This window comes from Kogia breviceps, chromosome 7 (genome assembly GCF_026419965.1).
Source record: "Kogia breviceps isolate mKogBre1 chromosome 7, mKogBre1 haplotype 1, whole genome shotgun sequence".
Classification (NCBI taxonomy): Eukaryota; Metazoa; Chordata; class Mammalia; order Artiodactyla; family Physeteridae; genus Kogia; species Kogia breviceps.
In genome coordinates, this window is record NC_081316.1 from 30,776,421 (window position 1) to 30,797,551 (window position 21,131).

At 43.4% G+C, this 21,131-nt stretch overlaps 1 protein-coding gene across 1 annotated transcript in view; it reads left to right on the forward strand.

Annotated features, from left to right (window-relative positions):
• The first annotated feature begins 2,103 nt into the window (after positions 1-2,103).
• The window catches only part of LGR4 (leucine rich repeat containing G protein-coupled receptor 4), a 97,494-nt gene continuing 78,466 nt past the window's right edge, over positions 2,104-21,131 (forward strand). The window contains exon 1 of the mRNA XM_059070748.2: positions 2,104-2,435. Coding sequence (XP_058926731.1) covers positions 2,251-2,435 — 185 coding nt within the window. The 5' untranslated portion in view covers positions 2,104-2,250. The remainder of the gene's footprint in view (positions 2,436-21,131) is intronic.

The window sequence follows — 21,131 nt, forward strand, 5'->3', positions numbered from 1 at the left end:
AAACCAATTTAGGGAAGGCTCCAAGGGCAACATACAAGGAACCAGGAGCGCAGGAGTTGTTCTGTGATGATCTTGGGCAGAGCACAGTATCTGCAAGCTTCAGATTTCTTATCTATAAAAGGTAGGGTTGTCCACCTACCTTTAATTTCTCTTTTGAACCTACAATTAGAGGAAATAGGTCATTCCTAAAACTTAAAGTCAAAGCATATCTGTATTTATTTGACTCTCAAGCATATGGATAAATTTATTGTATGTTAGTCATGTGCCCAATTGGGCATTATTTTAAAAATAAACTCCTGAATGTAAAGATGATGGAGGGCTTCCCTGGTGGCACAGTGGTTAAGAATCTGCCTGCCAATGCAGGGGACACGGGTTCGAGCCCTGGTCCAGGAAGATCCCACATGCCGCGGAGCAACTAAGCCCGTGCGCCACAACTACTGAGCCCACATGCCACAACTACTGAAGCCCGCGTGCCTAGAGCCCGTGTTCTGCAACAAGAGAAGCCACCGCAATGAGAAGCCCGCTCACCGCAACACAGTAGCCCCTGCTCGCCACAACTAGAGAAAGCCCGCTCACAGTAACGAAGACCCAACACAGCCAAAAATAACATAAATAAATTTATTTTTTAAAAAAGATGATGGACATTTTTCATTTTAAACTCCTTGGGTCTGCATCAACTTATTTCCATTTTCTTTAATTTTACTTACATGACATGAGTAATCAACTTGATGACAATGACATTTTTAACCCTGCCTGCCTTAATTTAAAGTATTCATGGCAATGTCTTCAAAATAGAGTAAAATAACCCAAAGGCACAGTGGAAAGCAAGAAAGGGGGTGCCCATAAAGCAGTATTTGGTACAAACAATGATAACAATAACGTGGGGTCTATTAAGCCACCAAAGTCCAGAAGAGGAAGGAATGCTGATAATTACCTAACACTAAAGTTGCTGCTGGCTTCTCAAGGGTAGTTACCTAGAACTCAAATGACAGCAAAAGTTGTCTGGAGAAATTGTCCAGTGTTCAGAAACATCACCTCCTTTGACCCTAACAAGATTCCTGTGTTCTAGGATTTTAAAGTAGATGAGAAAGCGATCTGAGTTGCGGTCACCAAAACTCTGTATGGTGGATGGCTAATTGCTAAGACTTAGCTATCAAGTGCATATCAAGGTAGGTATAAAGATGTCAGTTGAAGTGAGTGAGAGGCGCTTGGGGGATGGGCGGTACACTGTTTTAATTTAGTATATAGCTAAAACTCAAATATTTATGTCAGATTGAGAGAAACCTTTTCACTCCTCTTCAAAATCTTTCTTCCATTTGCACAGCTCCCAAAGTCCTCGCCGTTTGAACAGTGGAGAGTCATTTGAAACTTAACTGAATGCTGGAGGCAAGTTCTACTTTTCAGGTCATCCAATTTACGAGATCCAATTTCTGCAGAGAGAAGACGAGTGGGGGAGGGAAAACCCAGATTCTAAATCTTCGGATGCTTCCACCTTCGATCCACAACCTGCCACGCAAACCGAGCCAAGGCAGGGATTTTTGCCGCGAACCACCACCATCACCACCACCACCTTGTCACTCACGCCCAATTACCACGCCCCTCTGGTCCCACTCTCGGCCAATGGCGGCTCCTCTCTTTGCATAGTAATGAGCTCGAGACCTCCCCCGGCCAATGGCGCTCCAGGAGACGGGTTAGTTTTGCATGTACCTAAGTGATTTGCATAACCCAGCGGCTGGGGGCTTGGGAACCCGAGCGTGCAACCCTAGAAGGGAAAAGGACGGGAGGAGATTGAGCTGCGGCTGCGAGAGAGCGAGAAAGAGCCCGGGTGTTTGTGCGAGAGCCGGGCGGGGGACTGTGGCGAGGGGCCGGCATGGCTGAAGGCTGCGCTCCTCAACCTTGAAGAGCGGCTGCGGCGGGAGGCCGGGGACCAGGAGGCGGGTGCGATGGCAGAGCGCGGCCCCTGCAGCTGCGCCCGGCCCGGCCGGCTGGCCTGAGCCGCCGGAGGAACGGGGCTGCCTCTGCGCTTCCATGGAGCAGCGGGTAGGGCGAAACTCCGGAGCGCCGCGTCCCTGCGCTGCTGCTGCCGCGGACTGTTGAAGGGGCCGAGCCCCCGCGACTGCAGAGAGAGGAGAGCCCCCGGCCCAGCCCGCAGGCCTGCCGCCCGGGGCGGCGGGGGGCGTCGGAGGGCGCCAGAGGCGCGCCGAAGGCGCGGCGCCGCGGGAGAGGCCGGCGCTGGAGGTGGCCGCAGCAATGCCGGGCCCGCTGGGGCTGCTCTGCTTCCTCGCCCTGGGGCTGCGCGGCTCGGCCGAGCCCAGTGGCGCGGCGCCGCCTCTCTGCGCGGCGCCCTGCAGCTGCGACGGCGACCGTCGGGTGGACTGCTCCGGGAAGGGGCTGACGGCCGTGCCCGAGGGGCTCAGCGCCTTCACCCAAGCGCTGTGAGTGCGGGCGGAGGGGGCGCCGGACGGGGTTCCGGGGGGCGGAGCCAGTGGCAGATCCCACTCCATCCCCAGTGTCCAGAGGAGGGGGGCGCCGCCACCTCCTTGGCACCCGCTCCAGCGCCGCGAGCTTCACAAGATTTGCCAGTCCGGGTCCGAGACCCGTGTAGCTCTTTTTCCCAGACTTTTCGGGCACGATCACCACCACCCTCCCCCAACTCCCAAGTGCATGTGGGGCCGAGGAGGAAGAAGGAATCTGGAAACGCTTGCCCCTGGCAGCCTTTTCACGCGACTTTTTCTCCCGCGGGCCCCTGCTCAGCTGGCAAGAGTTTTGCTGGCGGCAGGGGTGAGGGCGGCTAGAGCTTGGCCTGAGTCTGAGACCGAGGCAATTTTCGTGGGGAAGCACCTGGAGCCTCCTGGGTTCCAGCATGTGGGGAGAAGAAAACACCTGTACCGCAGTCAGGGCGAATGGTCCGGGGGGGCGGGGGGGAGCGACCTGGCACCTCAGTCCAGTTCCACTCCGGACTCACCAGCAAACGCCTCGGGTTCTGGAGCTCGCAGGGAAACCGGCGAAAACAACGGAGAAGGGAGGGGGGGGGGAATTGCAGCTTTCTCTGGGTGAAATACTTTTACCCAACAAGGCCTTTTAAAGAAGGAATGCTGACCTGAAGTACAGGATATTGGAAGAAAATGAAAGTTCCAGCTCTGCCTGTCCCAAAAGGTAGCAGTTTTCTGCTGTTCCTTAATCAGTAGAACTTTTCTTTTGAGCTGCCTGAGGTTGGGAAAGTCACTCAGATGGTTCTGACTTCCAAAACCCCCCTCCACAAATGGGGATGGAGAGCTTTAGACATTCGCTTTAGAAACGAAGACTCTGAAATAGGTGTTGGCTGTGGTGTTGGCAGATGGCACCAGTAGAGAAAGAATAGGGTAACTGCGTGCAGGGTTTGTTGTATGCTCCTGTCCTCCCTTGCTGTGATGCTGTGCGGCCAGATTAAATCAAGGGCAGTGAAAGAACTGTTTGAGAGAGGAAGGGATTCTGAGAGGCCTTGGGTAAAGGGAATTTCCTTTTACCTTACAGCTGCTGAGAGGGACCTCTTAGAAATAGACAGTGTGAAAGGAATAACAGACCCCGTGAAGAGATCCTTTCTGTGCAGGCCAGAGCGGTGCTGTTTCCAGGTGGCTGGTGGGAGGTGTTCTGCTTGCCCTCTGCCAGTGGGGTTTTTTTTGAGTCTTGTGGCCAGTTGCCTTGGAACCTGTCTCATTCTTTGGCCGCCGGCCCCCTTCTCTTTTTTTTTTCCCCTCGTCTCAGGTTTTAGTTACACATTTGAAGTCATTTTCCTTCAATATGGTGAAATTTAACTTTTCAGTAAAAAAAAAAGTTAACTTTGCAGTGAGCAATTTTCCCACAAAGGTACCCTACGTGGGAAAGTTTGGGTGGGAGTGGGGAGAAGTAAGGGAAAGAAGACTGGGTAGAGGGGAAGGGGCTGTTTTTTTTCCCCCAAGACCTCTTCATACTTTTAGGGAATTCATTCAGGAGAGGTGGCTTTCCCTGAAACATCTTACAGGTCCCAGAGAGAAAAGCATACTTTTACTATTTTGACCAGTTGAAAAGACCTTGTTTAGCAGATTCCTTGAGTTTTAATGTGTAGACTTGCCCTATAAGGAAAAGGGCTGCTTTACATTAGTACCTAAAAACCACAAAGAAATTTTTATTTTTATGAGAGCACTCTCCTTGCTATAGAGCATCAGGCATCTTTCTTTAGAATTCACCAAAGGTAGTGAAATGTTATATTCTCAACCTTGAGCCTTACATAAGTGACTGTTCATGTCTTGGGAAACAGATAAATAATTGGCACCAGTCCAGATCAGATTGCTTAAACTAGCATCATCATAGCACTTTCTGAGCTGTGGTGGTGGGCAAATGTGTTATATTTTCTTTTTCCCTTCATGACCTGTAGAGTAGTTGTACCTCCTGATGACTCCTTATTTCACTTGAACAGTCTTCATTTCACCCTTAAAAGTATATGTTACATGACGAGCCCTTGTAAAGGACATTTCAAGGGCAGTATATTTGCATTTTGGGAAACCAGTGATCTCAAAAGCCACGTTGAAGAGGGGCGGGTGCTGTGATCTGCCCACTCCGGTTGATCTTATAAGACACCTTGGAATCACCCAAGGTCTCTTTGCAAGTACTTCTGATTTGCTGTCCCATCACAGCTTTGGTGGAACACAGGTACACACCAAGGAACTAGATCCATGGTTCCCAAACTTTGATTCACTGATTTCTAATTTCTGGAGCATGGGCACCAAGGCCTGTTTAGTTACACAGAAAATGATCATCACAAAAAACAAGTCAAAAAGACGAGACTGTAATTATTAATCGAAGTTATTTTCTTGTCATTCCTCAGTGGTGTCTTACCTTCACCTCACTCAGGTGTGTACACATCCCACATTGGGACTCCTCGTTGACAGAGCAGGGATTTTATTTTACTCAACTTGGAGTCCAGAGTCCGGTACAAAGGAAGCACTTCATGTTTCAGTGAATAAATAAGGACTTAAGGCCACACTGAGGGGCAGGATTGGGGCTTGGAATTCAGCCCTCATTCCCACGCGGGATTGCCAAACTCCACATTCTCAGCATTTAGCTTTTTGTCCAGATCTGAGAAGGCCCCAGAGAGAGGATACCTGCTTTTTCTCCTTTAGGCTCGTTTAAACTTGTTCAGCCTAACAGTGTCTATTTCCTGCTGAAAGCTGCTTTATCTGAGTCTGGGGGCAGAGTCAGATGTAATCCTCGGTGCTGTTGATGGGATTCCCGTGTTCACAGCGTTTGCTGCACCTGTAGTGCTTATTTATATTTTGCACCGGCAGTTCCTGATCCTGTGTCACAGTGCACTGGCTTGTCACATTTCACCCTGAGGTGTTTTAAAGGAAGTACTCTGACTAGTATCAAAATTCTGAAGTGTATTTTTAATCAGAAGGGTTCAAGTTTATTCCCCTATTAGAGCTAATAAGGTCCCTCTTAATCACCTGCGTTCCAAGATTCTTGATTGAGAAAGGGATGAAGTCGTGGTGGTGGTGGCGAGGGGATAATGAACGCGTGTCCTCTGGTTTGTGTGTTACTGTCACAAAATTTGAGACTTGTACATGGGGGTCACAGATTTCCACATCTTAGGTTATGTCTGGTGCATAGTTTTAGGATTATCAAGGCTGTTTCTGTGGCTTTGTGGAGAGGGTGGTAGGTCTGAGCCCTTGGTCGTAGTCCTCACCATGCCCCTGAGTAATTATGTGGCCTTGGGTGAGTCATTCTACCTTTTTTTTTTTTTTTGGTGACAGTTTATTCATTTGAAAAATGAAGTCATTGGAGTCACTAGATTTTATTTAAGGCTGCTTGTAGCTTCCAGACACATTCTATGATTTTATAATTCTTACACAGTTTTAGGATGGCAAGGTGACGATAGCGATCAGCTGCTCTCGTGAAAAGATCCCAGAAGTATCTGAATATCCATCTAGTTGAAGTTGCACAAGCCTATTTATGGCCACTCACTTGGAGGAGGAGTTCTTTGTGTTTAGAAGTGTGTGTTAGGAAATTTGCCATGGAGACTTGTTACAGAATGCATGACTAGCTAAGGCGCTTTGCTGGGGTAGAATAGCCCCGCTTGTTTCCTGTTGGTATGGCTTCACACTTGGAAAATAAAATCACTCTGTTTCAGTCATTTGGATACTGTACAAAAAGTTACTCAACATCCTCACTTCCATATAATTAGTCATAATCTCTGCACCCTTCACAGTGTATCTTGTACACGGGCAGGTTAGCAAGCTTTCTATATAGAACTGATGGTTACCTGAGGGGCTTTGAAGGGTTTTAAAAAATAATCTGTTGCTTTTTCTTCTTTGGAAAGCATCATCTCAGATTCTTCCCGAAGGTGTACTTTTTTTTCAACGACTCCAAGCACCTTTCTTTTAATAGTATTATTTGAAAGTATTTTCTTATGTTTCCTCCAATGTCAGTTGTATTCCCTGGCAGGTCAGTAAATCAGGGGCTAAATGTTTATACCTTTTTTGATGATCGAGTTTTGATATTTTGATGTCTAAGTTACTGTCTGTAAATTTCACTGTTAGCTTATTTTCTGCAGTATGTCTTTCTAGAGAAGTATTTTTGTTACATACCAGGGGAACTTTGTTCTAAACAAGGCCAATATATGAACATCTTTAAGTACAGGTCGTTTATTTTACAAACTAGTGAACTGCTGGGTTCTCTTTCAACACGAGAGGAAAGAGCATTCTGCTGGGAATATGGAGAGCTGGTTTCCAGATCTGTCAATAAATCACACGAGTGACCTTGAGGTGGTGACACACTTAACCCTTCAGGGCCTTGGCTTCTTCACCTGAGAACAAGGAAGTAAACAACTCTTACTGCCAAAAGTTTTCTATTTAACTTGATTTTTTTCCCCATATGTTTGTCCGATCCTCTCTGTTGTGTTAAGTTTAGTATAGGTGTCTCAATCCTGAAATCCCTCCCTGACCCAGGAAACTTCCCCAATTGTCCACCTCTACTGGAATGTATCCATTGACTGGGGAACCTGCCTCAGAAGGCAACAATGTGCTGGGTGTGGTCTGAGCTCTACCCAGGATTTAAACCAGTGATTCTCTTTCGAGGCTCCTGAAGGCTTGTGGTAACCACTAATATTTTATGATTTTCAGTTCAGCTAAATGCTAATGACAGTTATGGTATCACAAGCATTTAATGTCCAGGCACTTGGCTCTTACGTTAGAATCGTAAGGTAACATTGACAACTTAATCTCTTAGAGAAGATCAAAGTTCTGTACTAGTAGGTGGATCCAGGCAAGTTTGGGCATTTTTGGCCTCTGTCAGGTTATCTCTCAAATTCTTATTTTAGTCATCTTTATAATGGCAGAAAGCACTGACAGCCTGCAAGTTTGGATTTTGGTCTTTGGTCTCCTTGGTTGTGCTTATCCTTTTATTTCCATTTTTCTTGTCAGGAAGTAATGGATATTGGTGACTGATGGCTCTCATTGCTTTGAATCTCTCTGAATCTGTGTAGACTATCAAGCAAGTGAAGTTGTAAGAATCCTTTAGTGACTCATTGAAATTTTTCTAAGACCGTTTCCCACTTTTTCTCTATAAAAAAGATAGAAGTTTCCATAAAAGCACAATATTTATCAGTATACCTGGGTTACAAGTTAAACCCTGCCCAATGTACCTTAAACTCTGAAAAACGTAACTAATGTAACTTGATCAGACAGCTTTGCTTTTAATTTTTTTAAAATGAGAATTCATGGTTTTGTCTTTAGAAATGTATTATCTAGCTTGCTCTTTAATTGCCTCCTGAAGCCTTGAAGTTTTTGGCAATGCCCAAAGCTTCTTTTCCTGTATATACAAGAACATGGATAACTTTGTCCCCAATTTTGTTCAGTGAAGTGTAGTTTTTCGAAAGATTCGTTGAGGATAATAAAATGCTTTAGTTTTAAATTCTGTCAGCCAAGAAAAAATACTAGGGCATTTAGCAAATCAGTACTCTTACACAATGATTAATTTGTCTGCCTTTCTAGACATTTCTTTTGTGTCTCAACACTTGATGAACAAACTGTAGGCCCAGTATTGGCTCTATTGTCTGAAATTGGGTGAGATCAAAATTGAGTTTAGAAATGATTTTATAGTCATACATATTTAGTAACATCTCAACTTTCTAGAGACTTGAGCAAGTTACTACTCGAATACCCCCTTTATTTATTTATTTTTTTTTTCTTTTTTCGGTATGCGGGCCTCTCACTGTTGTGGCCTCTCCCGTTGCGGAGCACAGGCTCCGGACGCGCAGGCCCAGCGGCCATGGCTCATGGGCTTAGTTGCTCCGCAGCATGTGGGATCTTCCCGGACCAGGGCACGAACCCGTGTCTCCTGCATTGGCAGGCGGATTCTCAACCACTGCGCCACCAGGGAAGCCCCGAATACCCCCTTTAAATGGCAAGATGTAATTATGTAGTAGTATACTCTGGATTCACTCACCCATAGACAAATATTTGTTATTAAACTTTGTATATGGCTGGGACTATTTTTAGTAAGTTTCTTATAGTGTACAGAAATATTCTGTCATGTACAGGCAGTTAAAACTCTGAATGGGTGGTTGTTTTTAGTCTCTAAAGCATGTTTTGATACTGTTACATATTTGAATAGTCAAAAACATGCTAGCCAGGTCCCCCTCTGCCCCTGCAGTAAGTCTACAGCAAGAATTGTCATTTTGCATTTTGCATCTCTTATTTTAGATGCAAGTGATTGGCGTTCAGGAATGCCCATCTAAGAGTGTAGGCTTCAGAAATGAACATTTAAAAAATACATATTTTGGTAGTTCTCTTAGCTTTTCTGTAATGAAAGATCTTATGGGAAAAGCACTGAACCAACCCTCTGTGGCAACATGTTGGCCCATTAAGAATATCCTTGTAAGGAAATGTAAACCATAGATATTTTGGGAGGCAGCTGGGCCAAGACTGGGTATACGTTTAGATCCCGGACTGGTCTGTTGTCTGTGCTAGTGAGGAAACGTGTGGGGAAAGCATATTTAATATATTATGGGATATTTAATGACCCTTTATCCTTCATATTTCATTTGTATTTAAGTATTCCGAGTCAAGATAAGTAAAAAGTTATGTAAGCCCCTTGAGCTAGTTTTTTTTTCCCCTCTATTTTTACACTAGGAGAATGCAGCCCCCCCCTTTTTTTAACAAAGTTTTAAATATAAAATTGACCATTAAAAGAATGAAAATCTCAGTGCACACTGGCAACAGAATATTTTTGCTCTTTGAATCAGATTTCAGAGCGTGGTATCCAGAAAAATCATGAGTTAGATTTTCCCTGTTCCCTGTACATGTTTAAAGTTTTCTCTGGGGGAATTTCCCCTCCCGAGTAGAGTGACCTAACTTTGGCAGGGAGATGGCGCCTTTCCCTTGGCTCTCTGGGAAGCATGGCTGAGGAATGCACCTAGGACTGGTTGGGATCCCACTTGCCCACTCCGCCCGGGCTCTGACTGCCCATGTGGAGCTCTCAGTATAAGCCGCAGCATAACTGAATACAAGTGGTGACCTCCAGACTCCCCTGAAGAGCTTGATTATAGTTGTTTTCCTAGGGAGGTAGATAGAGGTCATTAGAAGTCTCACTCTTGGGGCTTCCCTGGTGGCGCAGTGGTTGAGAGTCCGCCTGCCGATGCAGGAGACGCGGGTTCGTGCCCTGGTCCGGGAAGATCCCACATGCCGCGGAGCAACTAAGCCCGTGAGCCATGGCCGCTAGGCCTGCGCGTCCGGAGCCTGTGCTCCGCAACGGGAGAGGCCACGGCAGTGAGAGGCCCGCATACAGCAAAAAAAAAAAAAAAAAAAAAGAAGTCTCACTCTTATTCACGTTTCTTGTTGGGAAGTGCAGGGTAGGAGGTATGCTTCCGAGTTGGCAGTCTTCTCTCTAAAACTCTGGGGACTGGGCTATGATGCTTGCTGTTTAACTTCTGGTTTTTCCCATTTCCCTACAGGGTAAGCTTCATGCTAAGAAGCCCTTAGAGAAAATATACGACTAATATGGATAATACAAGAAGGGCTTGGCAGACTAGATTTTCTCAGGAGAGAGGAGATCTGTGGTTGCCACCGCTGTGATCTACTTTGTCACCCTTCCGGTGTGTGGAAGCCATCTCAGGGAGCTTCTTTTTCTGCCTGAGAATCTCCAGAGAGTCAGCACTGTTCTCTCTCTTGGATACCTTACACCTTAAGCACTCTATTCCGAAGTCTAGCAACTCTTACGGAGGTGAGGGGAGAGAAGGCAAATACTGTTGATTAACCTTTAGGTTTCTTAATGTTCTTGAAGACTGTTCACACGCTTCTCTGTTTTAGGCGCTAAATCCAGCTTTTGCATTTTCCGAATCTGATAATTGCCCCTTGGGTCCTCTTCAGGCTCTCCTTATCTCACATCAAGCATGTACAGAATTCTCATTTAACATATTAGTATCATGTTTTTTTTCTTTTTTATTTGCGGTACGCGGGCCTCTCACTGCTGTGGCCTCCCGTTGCAGAGCACAGGCTCCGGACGCGCAGGCTCGGCGGCCATGGCTCACGGGCCCAGCCGCTCCACGGCATGTGGGATCTTCCCGGACCGGGGCAGGAACCCGTGTCCCCTGCATCGGCAGGCGGACTCTCAACCACTGCGCCACCAGGGAAGCCCAGTATCATGTTTTAAAAGATTACACGTGGATTTACTAACTGATACTTAGCAGTTTATCATAATCCCAGTTTTCGTCCACTCTGTGCTCCTGCTAGTTCATCTCACTTGATTAGTGGGGTTTGTTTTAAAATCTTAATGTATTCTTATCTTTGTAAGAAAGAAAATTTTTTCTTGTTGGCCTTCTGTTCTCTCCAAGGTCATTTTGAGTCCGTGGTTGCATAATCCAGCTTTTTATGTCACTATCTACTCTCCAGTCTTCTTTTTATGCGCCTATTTTTATGAACAGGACTTCAGAAGTTGTTTTATTTTTGATAGTGTGGCACAAGGAATCAAGACCCCTGAGGTCCTAAATCTGTGTGCTTGAAGGTATCACTTAATCCCTTTGGACGTTGTCTTTTCCATCTGCAAGAAGAGTTCACTTGACTTTATCTTCAAGGGTCACATGTAGGAAACTTTAGCATGACCTGTTTGAGTGACAGCAAGGACCCATTACATTATGTTGTCATTTCTTTGAGGAGTGACTAAGCAATTGTCTATGTGTGTTATCCCTTTAAGTCACTTAGATTTAAAAATTCTAAACCCAATTTCTCTGGTTCTTTGAATGTGTATCAGGTTTATAGCCTGTTGGAGACTTCGCAGTGAACCCTTGTGCTAATGGAAAAAAGGCTCTTCATCTGGTAGACGTTTCATTCAGAAAACCATAAAGAATCCTGGTGGAGAAAGTGTAATGCCTATGTTTTTATCAAGATTCCTTCTTACAGGTGGTGCTGCTCCCTTTCTAACAAGAAAGCCTAGTGGTGGGGAGTTACAGTTTCTCTAGAGGAGAGAGCTTGGAGGAAATCATGCTTTCTTGCCTTGGTATCTGACTGGACATTGCTTCCCTGAGATGGCTGGTCAAGTTGAAGGACGCTCTCCTAATAGCGGAACGCATTGTTTCTCCTCATAGTAAATGGGCACGTGACCTTAGACAGTGCCAGTGTGATCTTTAGATAATAATTTTCTACTTCCAGACTTTGGAACACTGAGGATTTTCATGAAACAATGCTTAACTCTTTAAGGAGCCTCATGCCACTGAGTGCCCAATGGTTTCTCATCACTTCCCAGGTTGGGGATGGATAAGATTAGCTCAGGTATGACAATTTGGCTGAGTTCTTGTTTCTTCATATCACCTTGTTTCTAGCAGTATGCAGATTATGGGAGAACTTTTTGTTTCAAGTACTATGAAAATGATATTTTACTGGTTATTGGATACCTGTGTATTTTCTTTACATTTGAGACCAATGCTTGTGTTTTGTGGATAAAGAAAAGCTTATTATCCTTGAAGTAACTTTAGAACTAAAATCCTTTCTTTAAAATCTTTCACATTTCTCAAAAGTTATATGACATTCTTGGTAAGCACAGTTAAATCTTTCTCAGAACTCTTAAAAACTTTTCTGGGTTTTGATTCAGCTCTGATTTGAAAATGAATTGTAAATTCAGAGTAGCAGTTAACATATGCAGGAGTGCTCACGACCTATTTAGATTGATTGAGTGTTTCAGATACAGTTGTGCATTTTCTACCCTGGGTCTCTTCCTTTAAAAAAAAAAAAAAATGTTTGAGATGTTTTTCCCATTACCATCTTGACATCTGCCTGGTTACACGTGAATAGCTTGACCCAGTCCCTCAGCAGGGGGACTACCATGGCCTTGCTTTCAATAGCCATGTCACTGACAAAGAAAACATATGGAATATTTCATTCCTGCCCTTTGCAAACAGTCTGGGGCTATGAGGACATACAGCAGAAGGCTTCATCCTTCATGGTAGGTTGGCAAGTTTGTGTGCTAACCACAGGCTCTGCTGTTAGCAATCAGACTGTGTTTTCCAAAGCCCTGTTACATTCTGTGGAAAGGAAGTCTCATGTTTTGGATAAGCCAGTTTCTAATACCAATTTGAATTAAGTTTGTATGACCTGCTTCCATGGTGGGGTTTCCTGCTTGATCAGTTATTTCACCAAAGGGAGTGTGTGTGTGTGTGTGTGTGTGTGTGTGTGTGTGTGTGTGTGTGTGTGTGTGTGTGTGTGTGTGCAGGACATTTCGAGGCTGTTCTCCCAGGTTTGATATGTGGCATGTATTTGATGGATACACAAGTTGGGAACAAGGATGCTTGATTCCCGATAGAACGTACCTTGAGGACTGTCTGCCTTTATGTTTCTCTCCCTGTCAGTCTGCAGAAGGAGGTCAGTTGATCATTCTCATGCTAGCCAAGCCCTGCCACATTGACCTTTAAGGCTTCTGTTGCGTAGCACCAGCTTCTACTGGGGACTTGGTTTCAGTTCAGCTAGCATTAACGGCTTTTCTTTGTGGCATCTGAATCCACAGTGTGGAGGCTTGTCAGCAGGTGTGGCAGGAGAGGGCCAAGAACGTGGAATAGAGGGGTAAATCAACTGCTGTTTTTCTTCAGGTCTTTTTCTGCGTTAAAGGAATTTGCCCTTGGCACCACCCTGGCTGAGGTGGCATTCCAGAAGGAGAAGGGGAAAAAAAAACCCCTATGACACCAAAGATAAGAAGATTCATGACTTTGGCGGAGGAAATAATGACATCCATTTCATCGGGGTCCTTTCCAACCCTTAAGTTACCCTAGCCTGAATTTCTAGTTCTGTTGTTTCTTAGACATGTGGGCTGGTTTTGACAGGAGTAGATGATTGCTTGAAAAGGAAGTGAGCTCCTGTTTTGTCCCAGATATAGCCAAATATTTAAATGTATATATACATCTCATTTAGAAGGTATTTCTGATGGTTCTTGGTATCATTACTGAACATTCACTGTAAAACAACATGCTAATAGACATTACTGCCTCTCACATTTTCTTAAAAGAATAACTCCTTTTGTAGTTCTTGATTATAGTAGATTCCCTTTAAATTTGGACGGTTACAGTTTAAAAAGTTTTGGTTATACGGTTGTTCACGAATGAGCCTATTCGAGCCCCTCACTTTCTGTTAGTGACTCCATATGTGTATTCTAAGATAACTCATAATCTCCAGTGCTCCATCTTCCTTCTTTGACTACTTAACTGACCTTTAGAGCTACTGATTCATAGGGAGAACTCCCCTAAACCTCTCAATCTTAAAAATTCACCCTTTTAAGTGTACAGTTTTGAAATGTGTATAGGAGTGTAACCACCACCATTGTCAAGATCTAGAACATTTCCATCACTCCCCCGTGCCCATAGTTAACCTCTCTCCCCACCCTTGGTCCCTGGCAACTGATGATCTATGTTCTACCTTGGGTCTCTTATATTGTTTTGCATTTACCAGAATGTCACATAAATGGAAAGTAACAGAGTATAGTCTTGTGCCTAGCTTCTTTTACTTATCATAATGCTTTTGAGATACTAGCATGTTGTTGTGTATGTAATATTCCTTTTTATTGCTGAGGAGTATACCAGTATATGGATGTACCACAATTTTTTGCCTTGTGTCCAGTTCTTGGCAGTTAACAAATAAGACCATTGTAAATATTCATGTAGAAGTTTTTGTATGAACCTAGCTTTTCATGTCACTTGTGTAAATACCTAGAAGTGAGATCCTGGGCTATATGGTAAGTATATATTAATAAGAAAATGTTGGTCTAGATTTTTATGTCTTAGAGGCTTGATATCACTAATTACTTATAGCCTCAATATATTGTTAGCATAGTATATATGTGGTATTGCAGAAGCTGTTAAAAATTGATTATGTTTAAATTTCTGTGCTTAGGCTTGATATCACTAATTACTTATAGCTTCAGTATATTGTTAACATAGTATATATGTGGTACTCACAGAAGCTGTTAAAAATTGATTATGCTTAAATGTCTGTGCTTTTACAGGAGTAGAATTCTTGGCCTTTTAAAAAAAATTGTTTATTTATATTTTATTTTTGGCTGCCTTGGGTCTTCCTTGCAGTGCGCAGGCTTCTCATTGCGATGGCTTCTCTGGTTGCGGAGCACGGGCTCTAGGCACGCGGGCTTCAGTAGTTGTGGCTCGTGGGCTCTAGAGCGCAGGCTCAGTAGTTGTGGCTCACGGGCTTAGTTGCTCCGCGGCATGTGGGATCTTCCTGGACCAGGGCTCAAACCCGTGTCCTCTGCATTGGCGGGCAGATTCTTAACCACGGTGCCACCATCCAGCCTTCTTTTTGATACCTGGCAGTTAACCGTGATGCCTGAAGGACTCGTGTAGAAGTGATACCAATGTGGAGCATTTTGCTGACAGTGAAAAAACTTTGAATTTTTAGTGTATTTGTGTTTGGAAAGTCAGATTCAAAAAAATGGAAATTTGGTGAGGAATTGCTAGGCCTCCTCGTGTGTTTGGCATGTTACACATGGCATGGTTTCCATTTTATAGCTAAGCAAACAAAGATTGGAAAGGGTTAGGTAACTTGTGATGACATCCCAGTTAGTGGGTGGTAGTTGGTGTTCGGTATTTGTTTGTCCATTCTGTAGTTAGCATGGGGAGTTGACAGTTTCAGAAGAAGATAAGGTTAAAGTGACAAATGAAATGCTGAGAAGTGACAGGTTACTACAGGGAAAAAAATCAGAATTGAAAATAAAACATCCCAAAAAAGCATACACATGTATCAATATATGTGTACATACAGTGGGGTACTATGACTTGATTGAGGAGTAACTTATGTTCAAAAATCAATTTACTGGGTAAAATTAAGTTATCTTTTATTTCTAGCAGAATTTTTTAAAAGGTCTCTATGACTTGATCTCCTTGAAAGCTTTCACATCATTTTCTACGTTAATAGTGTTTTTGTGTTCAGGAAAGTAAATATCAGTTGTGTGTCTTTTAGCTTGCTTTTTCTTTTCTGGAATTCCGTTGGATGGTATATGAGGATCAGATCCGTTAGCATACTCACTTTTTTGTTTCTTAAGGAGCAAATTTCAGAATGTGCTTCTTTAAACCAAAACACTGAAGTAAATTAAAAAGCAAAGTGTGCAGTATGATGGTTTCCATATAGTTGCCCCCTTTCACTCACTGGAATTTCCTGCCTCTCTTGTTGAAGATGTTTTTATAGGGAAGTCAGCATAAAAGTGAATCACCCATGAGCCTTTTTTCCCCCCAAGGCATTTCATGAAGTCAACTTGGTATTAATTTAGCTGGTACTCTTCAGTTGACTTGTTGAATACTGTGTTTTTGGATGGTGAGCTGATGTTTATTAAGCTGTTAATATTTTACAGACTGGATGGGGTCCTGTTTCAATCTGTGTGCTCTTTCCTTTAGCAGCAGGGCTGTTCACGACTGAATCTGTGACCACAGTTTTGATTTTGAATGTACCAGTCCCATCATGGAGAGTCATTTACCTGGTAACTCTACAGGTTGTCTTCTTCTGGAAGCATTTTGCTGTTTTATTTCACTTAAGTTGCATTCTTTATCATGAAGAGCTTCTTCATGGTCTGTCTTGCCATTCAGATAAACCATCATCATCATCTTGTTATGAACATAGGTGCTAAAAATCATAAATGTCATTGAGTACCAAGTACTAGGTGAAGAGCCTTTGCATGCACTATCTACTTGATACCCCCATCAGCCCTCTAAAGCACATGCTTTTATTCTCCAATTTAGAGATGGAGAAACCCCAGGGGGTGAGGGCACACAGGTGGTAATAAAAGAGGTTTTGTGGATGGGGTGTTGGATTTTGTTTTTTCAGACCAGGGTTACTTGGTTGAGTGGGTTGTATGACAGTGTCCTTTAGCGCTCTTCCTAGATTCAGGCATTTATCTATCTTGTGTATGGTGGATATCATGAACTGCTTGTTTTATAGATGAGGAATTAGTTTTGGAGAGGTTAAATCTGTTTGTGCTCTGCTTGAAGTGTTCTCAGCTCCTTAGAATGTAGATTTGGACCCTTCTAAATCTTGAAGGTCTCTGGTGCAGTGGTACTAAAAGTTTTGTGTGTGGTATGGACCACACATCGAAGAGGCTATATTTACATACATATGTCCCCAATAAATATAAATACATATATTTATATATAAATACACATGTATATTTAAATATACATACATATATTTACAGGTACATGTTTAGAGACCTGATATCTATTTATTATTTGTTCAGCATTTCAGCTACATAAATCATAACCAAATTTTTGCTAATATTTTTCTGACTTTCTCTCCTTTCTTAAAAGTTCACTTCTTTTAAGAACTGGTAGAAGACAGTTGATCTGGCTCACATTCTCCATTTACCACGGAGGAAATCCAGTTACATTTAGTTGTATGAGTTGCCCAGCACCATTGGTAGCCCTCCAGAGTATGTTGACAAAACAAAGCAGGGGGAAGCACATTATCAGAGTAGATGGTCCTTTCTCTGATTATGTAAACCTTTAATATTTAATGAGACTTTTGACTTGTGTTGCTTATGGCTTATGCTTGTCAGATGGTAAGATTTCCTATACTTCTTCCTTGTCTATCGTCCAGTCTTTCAGGACCCAGTACTTTACTGAAATTGTATAATAGGAGGTAGTTATTTTGTAGAGGTGAATAAAAAGGTTTTGTGCAAATAATTTTATCAGTTCAAGCTATTTTCTGAGAGCTACAAATATTGGTATAATGGTTCATGGAATCAGTAGTCTTTCAACTCTAAAGTAATACTTACTGAGATAATAAGTCATGATTTTAAAAGTTAATTTGTTCAGCACATTTATTAAGTATTAAGAACTGTCTTGGTGCCGGGGACACAGATAACTGATGATATCTTTTAAAAAAATAATTTAATTAATTAATTAATTTGGGTCTCTGTTGCTGTGTGCGGGCTTTTCTCTCTAGTTGTGGCGCACAGCCTTCTCGTTGTGGTGGCTTCTCGTTGCGGAGCACGGGCTCTAGGCACATGAGCTTTCAGTTGTTGTGGCGCACGGGCTTAGTTGCTCCAAGGAATGTGGGATCTTCCCGGACCACGGATCAAACCCCTGTTCCCTACTTTGACAGGCAGATTCTTAATGACTGCACCACCAGGGAAGTCCCATCTGATGATATCTGACAGCATCCCTGCCCTCATGTAACTTACCTGGCATGGGGTGCGGTAGGGGTGGTGGTAGACAGTAAAAAAATAAATACAATAAACATATAAAATCAGGTAATACTAAGTACTGTTGAGAAAAATAAAGCAGGATGAAGGGGGCTCGCTATTTAAGTAGGGTTACCAGGGAAGCCTTGAATCTTGGAGTGATTAAGGTAATCAGCAATTAAGAGAATCCATATCTCTTGGAGTATGAACCCATCTTAAGCAATAGCGAAGCAAGGTTTTAAAAGTTCCTCCCCACCCCATAATTATAATTTAGTTAAAACATAAAAAGTTGAAAATCCACATGCCATAATAAACTGGTATATCAGAACAGTGGCCTGCTACACAGCAGTAAGATAACCAACTATTGATACATGCAGCAGCATGGATGACTCTCAAGGATATTACGCTGGGTGAAAAAGCCAATCTCAAGAGGTTACATATGCTGGTGATTCCATTTAAAACACTCTAGACATGACAAAATTATAGTGATGGAGAACAGGTTAGTGGTTGCTAGGGTTAGAGATAGGAGGACATTCTTTCTTCTTTTTTTGTGGCCTCTCCCGTTGCGGAGCACAGGCTCCGGACGCACAGGCTCAGCGGCCATGGCTCACAGGCCCAGCCGCTCCGCGGCACGTGGGATCTTCCCGGACTGGGGCAGGAACCTGTGTCCCCTGCATCGGCAGGAGGATTCTCAACCACTGCGCCACCAGGGAAGCCCGAGATAGGAGGACAGTGAGACTCTAAAGAGGTAGCAGGAGGGAGTGATGGGGCAGTGATGGCAAAGAAAAGTCTGTTTTATTTCGTTTAGTTTTTGACAAAGTTGTAGTTGCACCTAGCACCCTAAAGCGAGGAATAGAGGTGAGAGCTGAGTTTTCCTTGAGAGTATTTTTTTATTTCACAACCACAACATTACGGGAGGTTCTATTTCATTTTCCAAGTTTGTGGAACTGAAAGTGTCTATTTTCTGTAAGGAATTGAAAATACTCTGCCAGGAGGAATTGAAAGTATTCATTCTATCCAGGGCTTTGTTTCAAGTAGAGTAATATGCCTATGTTTTTGTTTTTTTTTGTGGTGAGGGAGCAGTTCCTTATCCTGACTGCAGTGGTGATCATATGAATTCGTACGTGTGGTTTTTAAAAAAAGGAGTGCATATAAAAAGTTGTGGAATCTGAGTAGGGTCTGTAGCTTAAGATAATAATGTTGTACCAAAGTAAATTTCCTGGTTTAGCTAATGTATTCTGGTCATGTCAGATGTTGCCATTGGGAAAGCTGGGTGAAGGATGCATAGGAACTCTGCACCATTTTTGCAACTTTTGCTGAGTCTTAAATTATTTCCAACAACAACTACTATACCACATCAGTTTAGAGTCTTGAGAAATCTTACTCTTGGCCTCACTCCTGAAATATGACGAGGAAACTCTGTTTCTGAGGTGAGATAATAACCTGGGGTTGCAAAGCCCAAGTCGAATCTAGACCTTTTAACAGTCAGGCCCACATTATTTTGCTCCCTTTAGAGCTTAACCAATTTTATTTTATTTTTTATTTTTTTTTGGCCATGCTGCACAGCATGCCGCATCTTAGTTCCCTAACCAAGGATTGAGCCTGTGCCCCCTGCAGTGGAAGCACAGAGTCCTAACCACTGGACCACCAGGGAATCCTAAACCAGTTTTAACTGCTACTGAGCAGTTGTTGGAGATGATGTGTGTGCCCTCCATGTTTCTCCCGGAATTTGTCTCCCCACATTCCGCCTACCTCTGTGTGTGTGTGTGCGCGTGCGTGTGTGTGTGTGTGTGTGTGTGTGTGTGTGTGTGAATTCTCTTCTATGCCCTGCGGCATAGAAAATGTAATATATAAAGTGTGCACTAGGTTTATCACTTAGATGGTTTTAGCCATATATTTGAATAAATCCCATGTGCGTCTTCATTACTGAGCTCTTGGTCTAGTCTAAGTAGTGTGGGGAATTGTGTTGGATCTCTGCCTGTGAATTAGTAGCTGGGTGGTGTTTTACTTCGGATGATTCAGTATATCTGCCTTAATTGCTGGATTAACCAATTTCTTGCCTCCCACCAAAAGCACACACATTTGTATAAAGAGAGGATAAATGAATGAAGTTTTCAGGACTAATTTTTGTGGTATTTAAGCAACAATAGTTTAGAGTACCCACAACCTTAATTTCCTTTCATGAGTCCTATAGATGGGCTTTGTCACCATTTACACTTGATTACTTCATTGTTAACCCCAGTGATGTGATTTAGCATGCAAAGGCTTAATTATTCCTTTCTGGCCTAGTGAGAAATTTCCTTCCAATAATTGCCTCCACTGCCCTTTAGCCTCTTAAGCATTGAGTTTGTTTGGAACAACATGGCTGCTCAGCAAGCAATTCCAAGCTCAGCAGTGCCTGGAGCTGTCTTTGGACCATAATTTATACCTCTGACACAGTGACTTAGGCCTCAGTTCTTGCGTGATGTGGCCAGTGGATGCTCTTCATCAGAGCAGTGGTGCGATGCATTTGTCTGCAGTTGCAGGCAGAGAAGTTCATGACTAAATGGTACTAAATAATTCTCGTACAGTCTCTCTTTTTCAAGTTAATGTCTCCTTATTTTAAGTGAACAATTATGCCAACTTCAAAAATAAGATTAGGCTCTTAAAAGCAAGTACTTTTACTTGAGTACTTTTAAGAAGTGTTTTTGTAAGGCAGTCACAAGCTGTCATAGTCAAAGTATAGAGATCATTATGTAGCGGATCACTGTGAGGATGAGGCTCAGACCTTCGGGATGCAACTGAGAGGCTTATGAGGGGTTGGCAAAGAGATGTCTTTGTTTCAGTTTGTTTAGTTTTTTTTTTTTTTTTTTTGTGGTACGCAGGCCTCTCACTGTTATGGCCTCTCCCGTTGCAGAGCACAGGCTCTGGACGCGCGGGCCCAGCGGCCATGGCTCACGGGCCCAGCCGCTCCGCGGCATGTGGGATCTTCCCGGACCGGGGCACGAACCCGCGTCCCTTGCGTCGGCAGGCGAACTCTCAACCACTGCGCCACCAGGGAAGCACTGTTTAGTTTTTAAGATGTTTAGTTGCATCTAGAGCCCTAAAGCATGGCATGGAGATGCGAGAACAATTTTGTATTGTTTTTTTTTTTAAATTTCACAGCCGCAACATTGCAGGAAGTTCTGTTTTATTTCTCAGGTGGAATTTGTGGAATTGAAAGTGTCTCTTTGCTCCGAGGAATTGAAAATATTCCACCAGGAGAAATTGAAAGTATTAATTCTACCCAGGGCTTTGTTTCAAGTAGAGTAAGTAATATGCCCATGCCTCCTGTAGACGCTTTATAAGACCTAAACTGTTCAGTGTCATTTTGGTGGGGGCAGCATAGTTTCAGAACTTTCCTCCCCAGTCCCCTGTCACCCAGCTTCAAAATTCTATCCCTTCCCATTTCCTTAAACAATATTAACTGCTCCATTTCT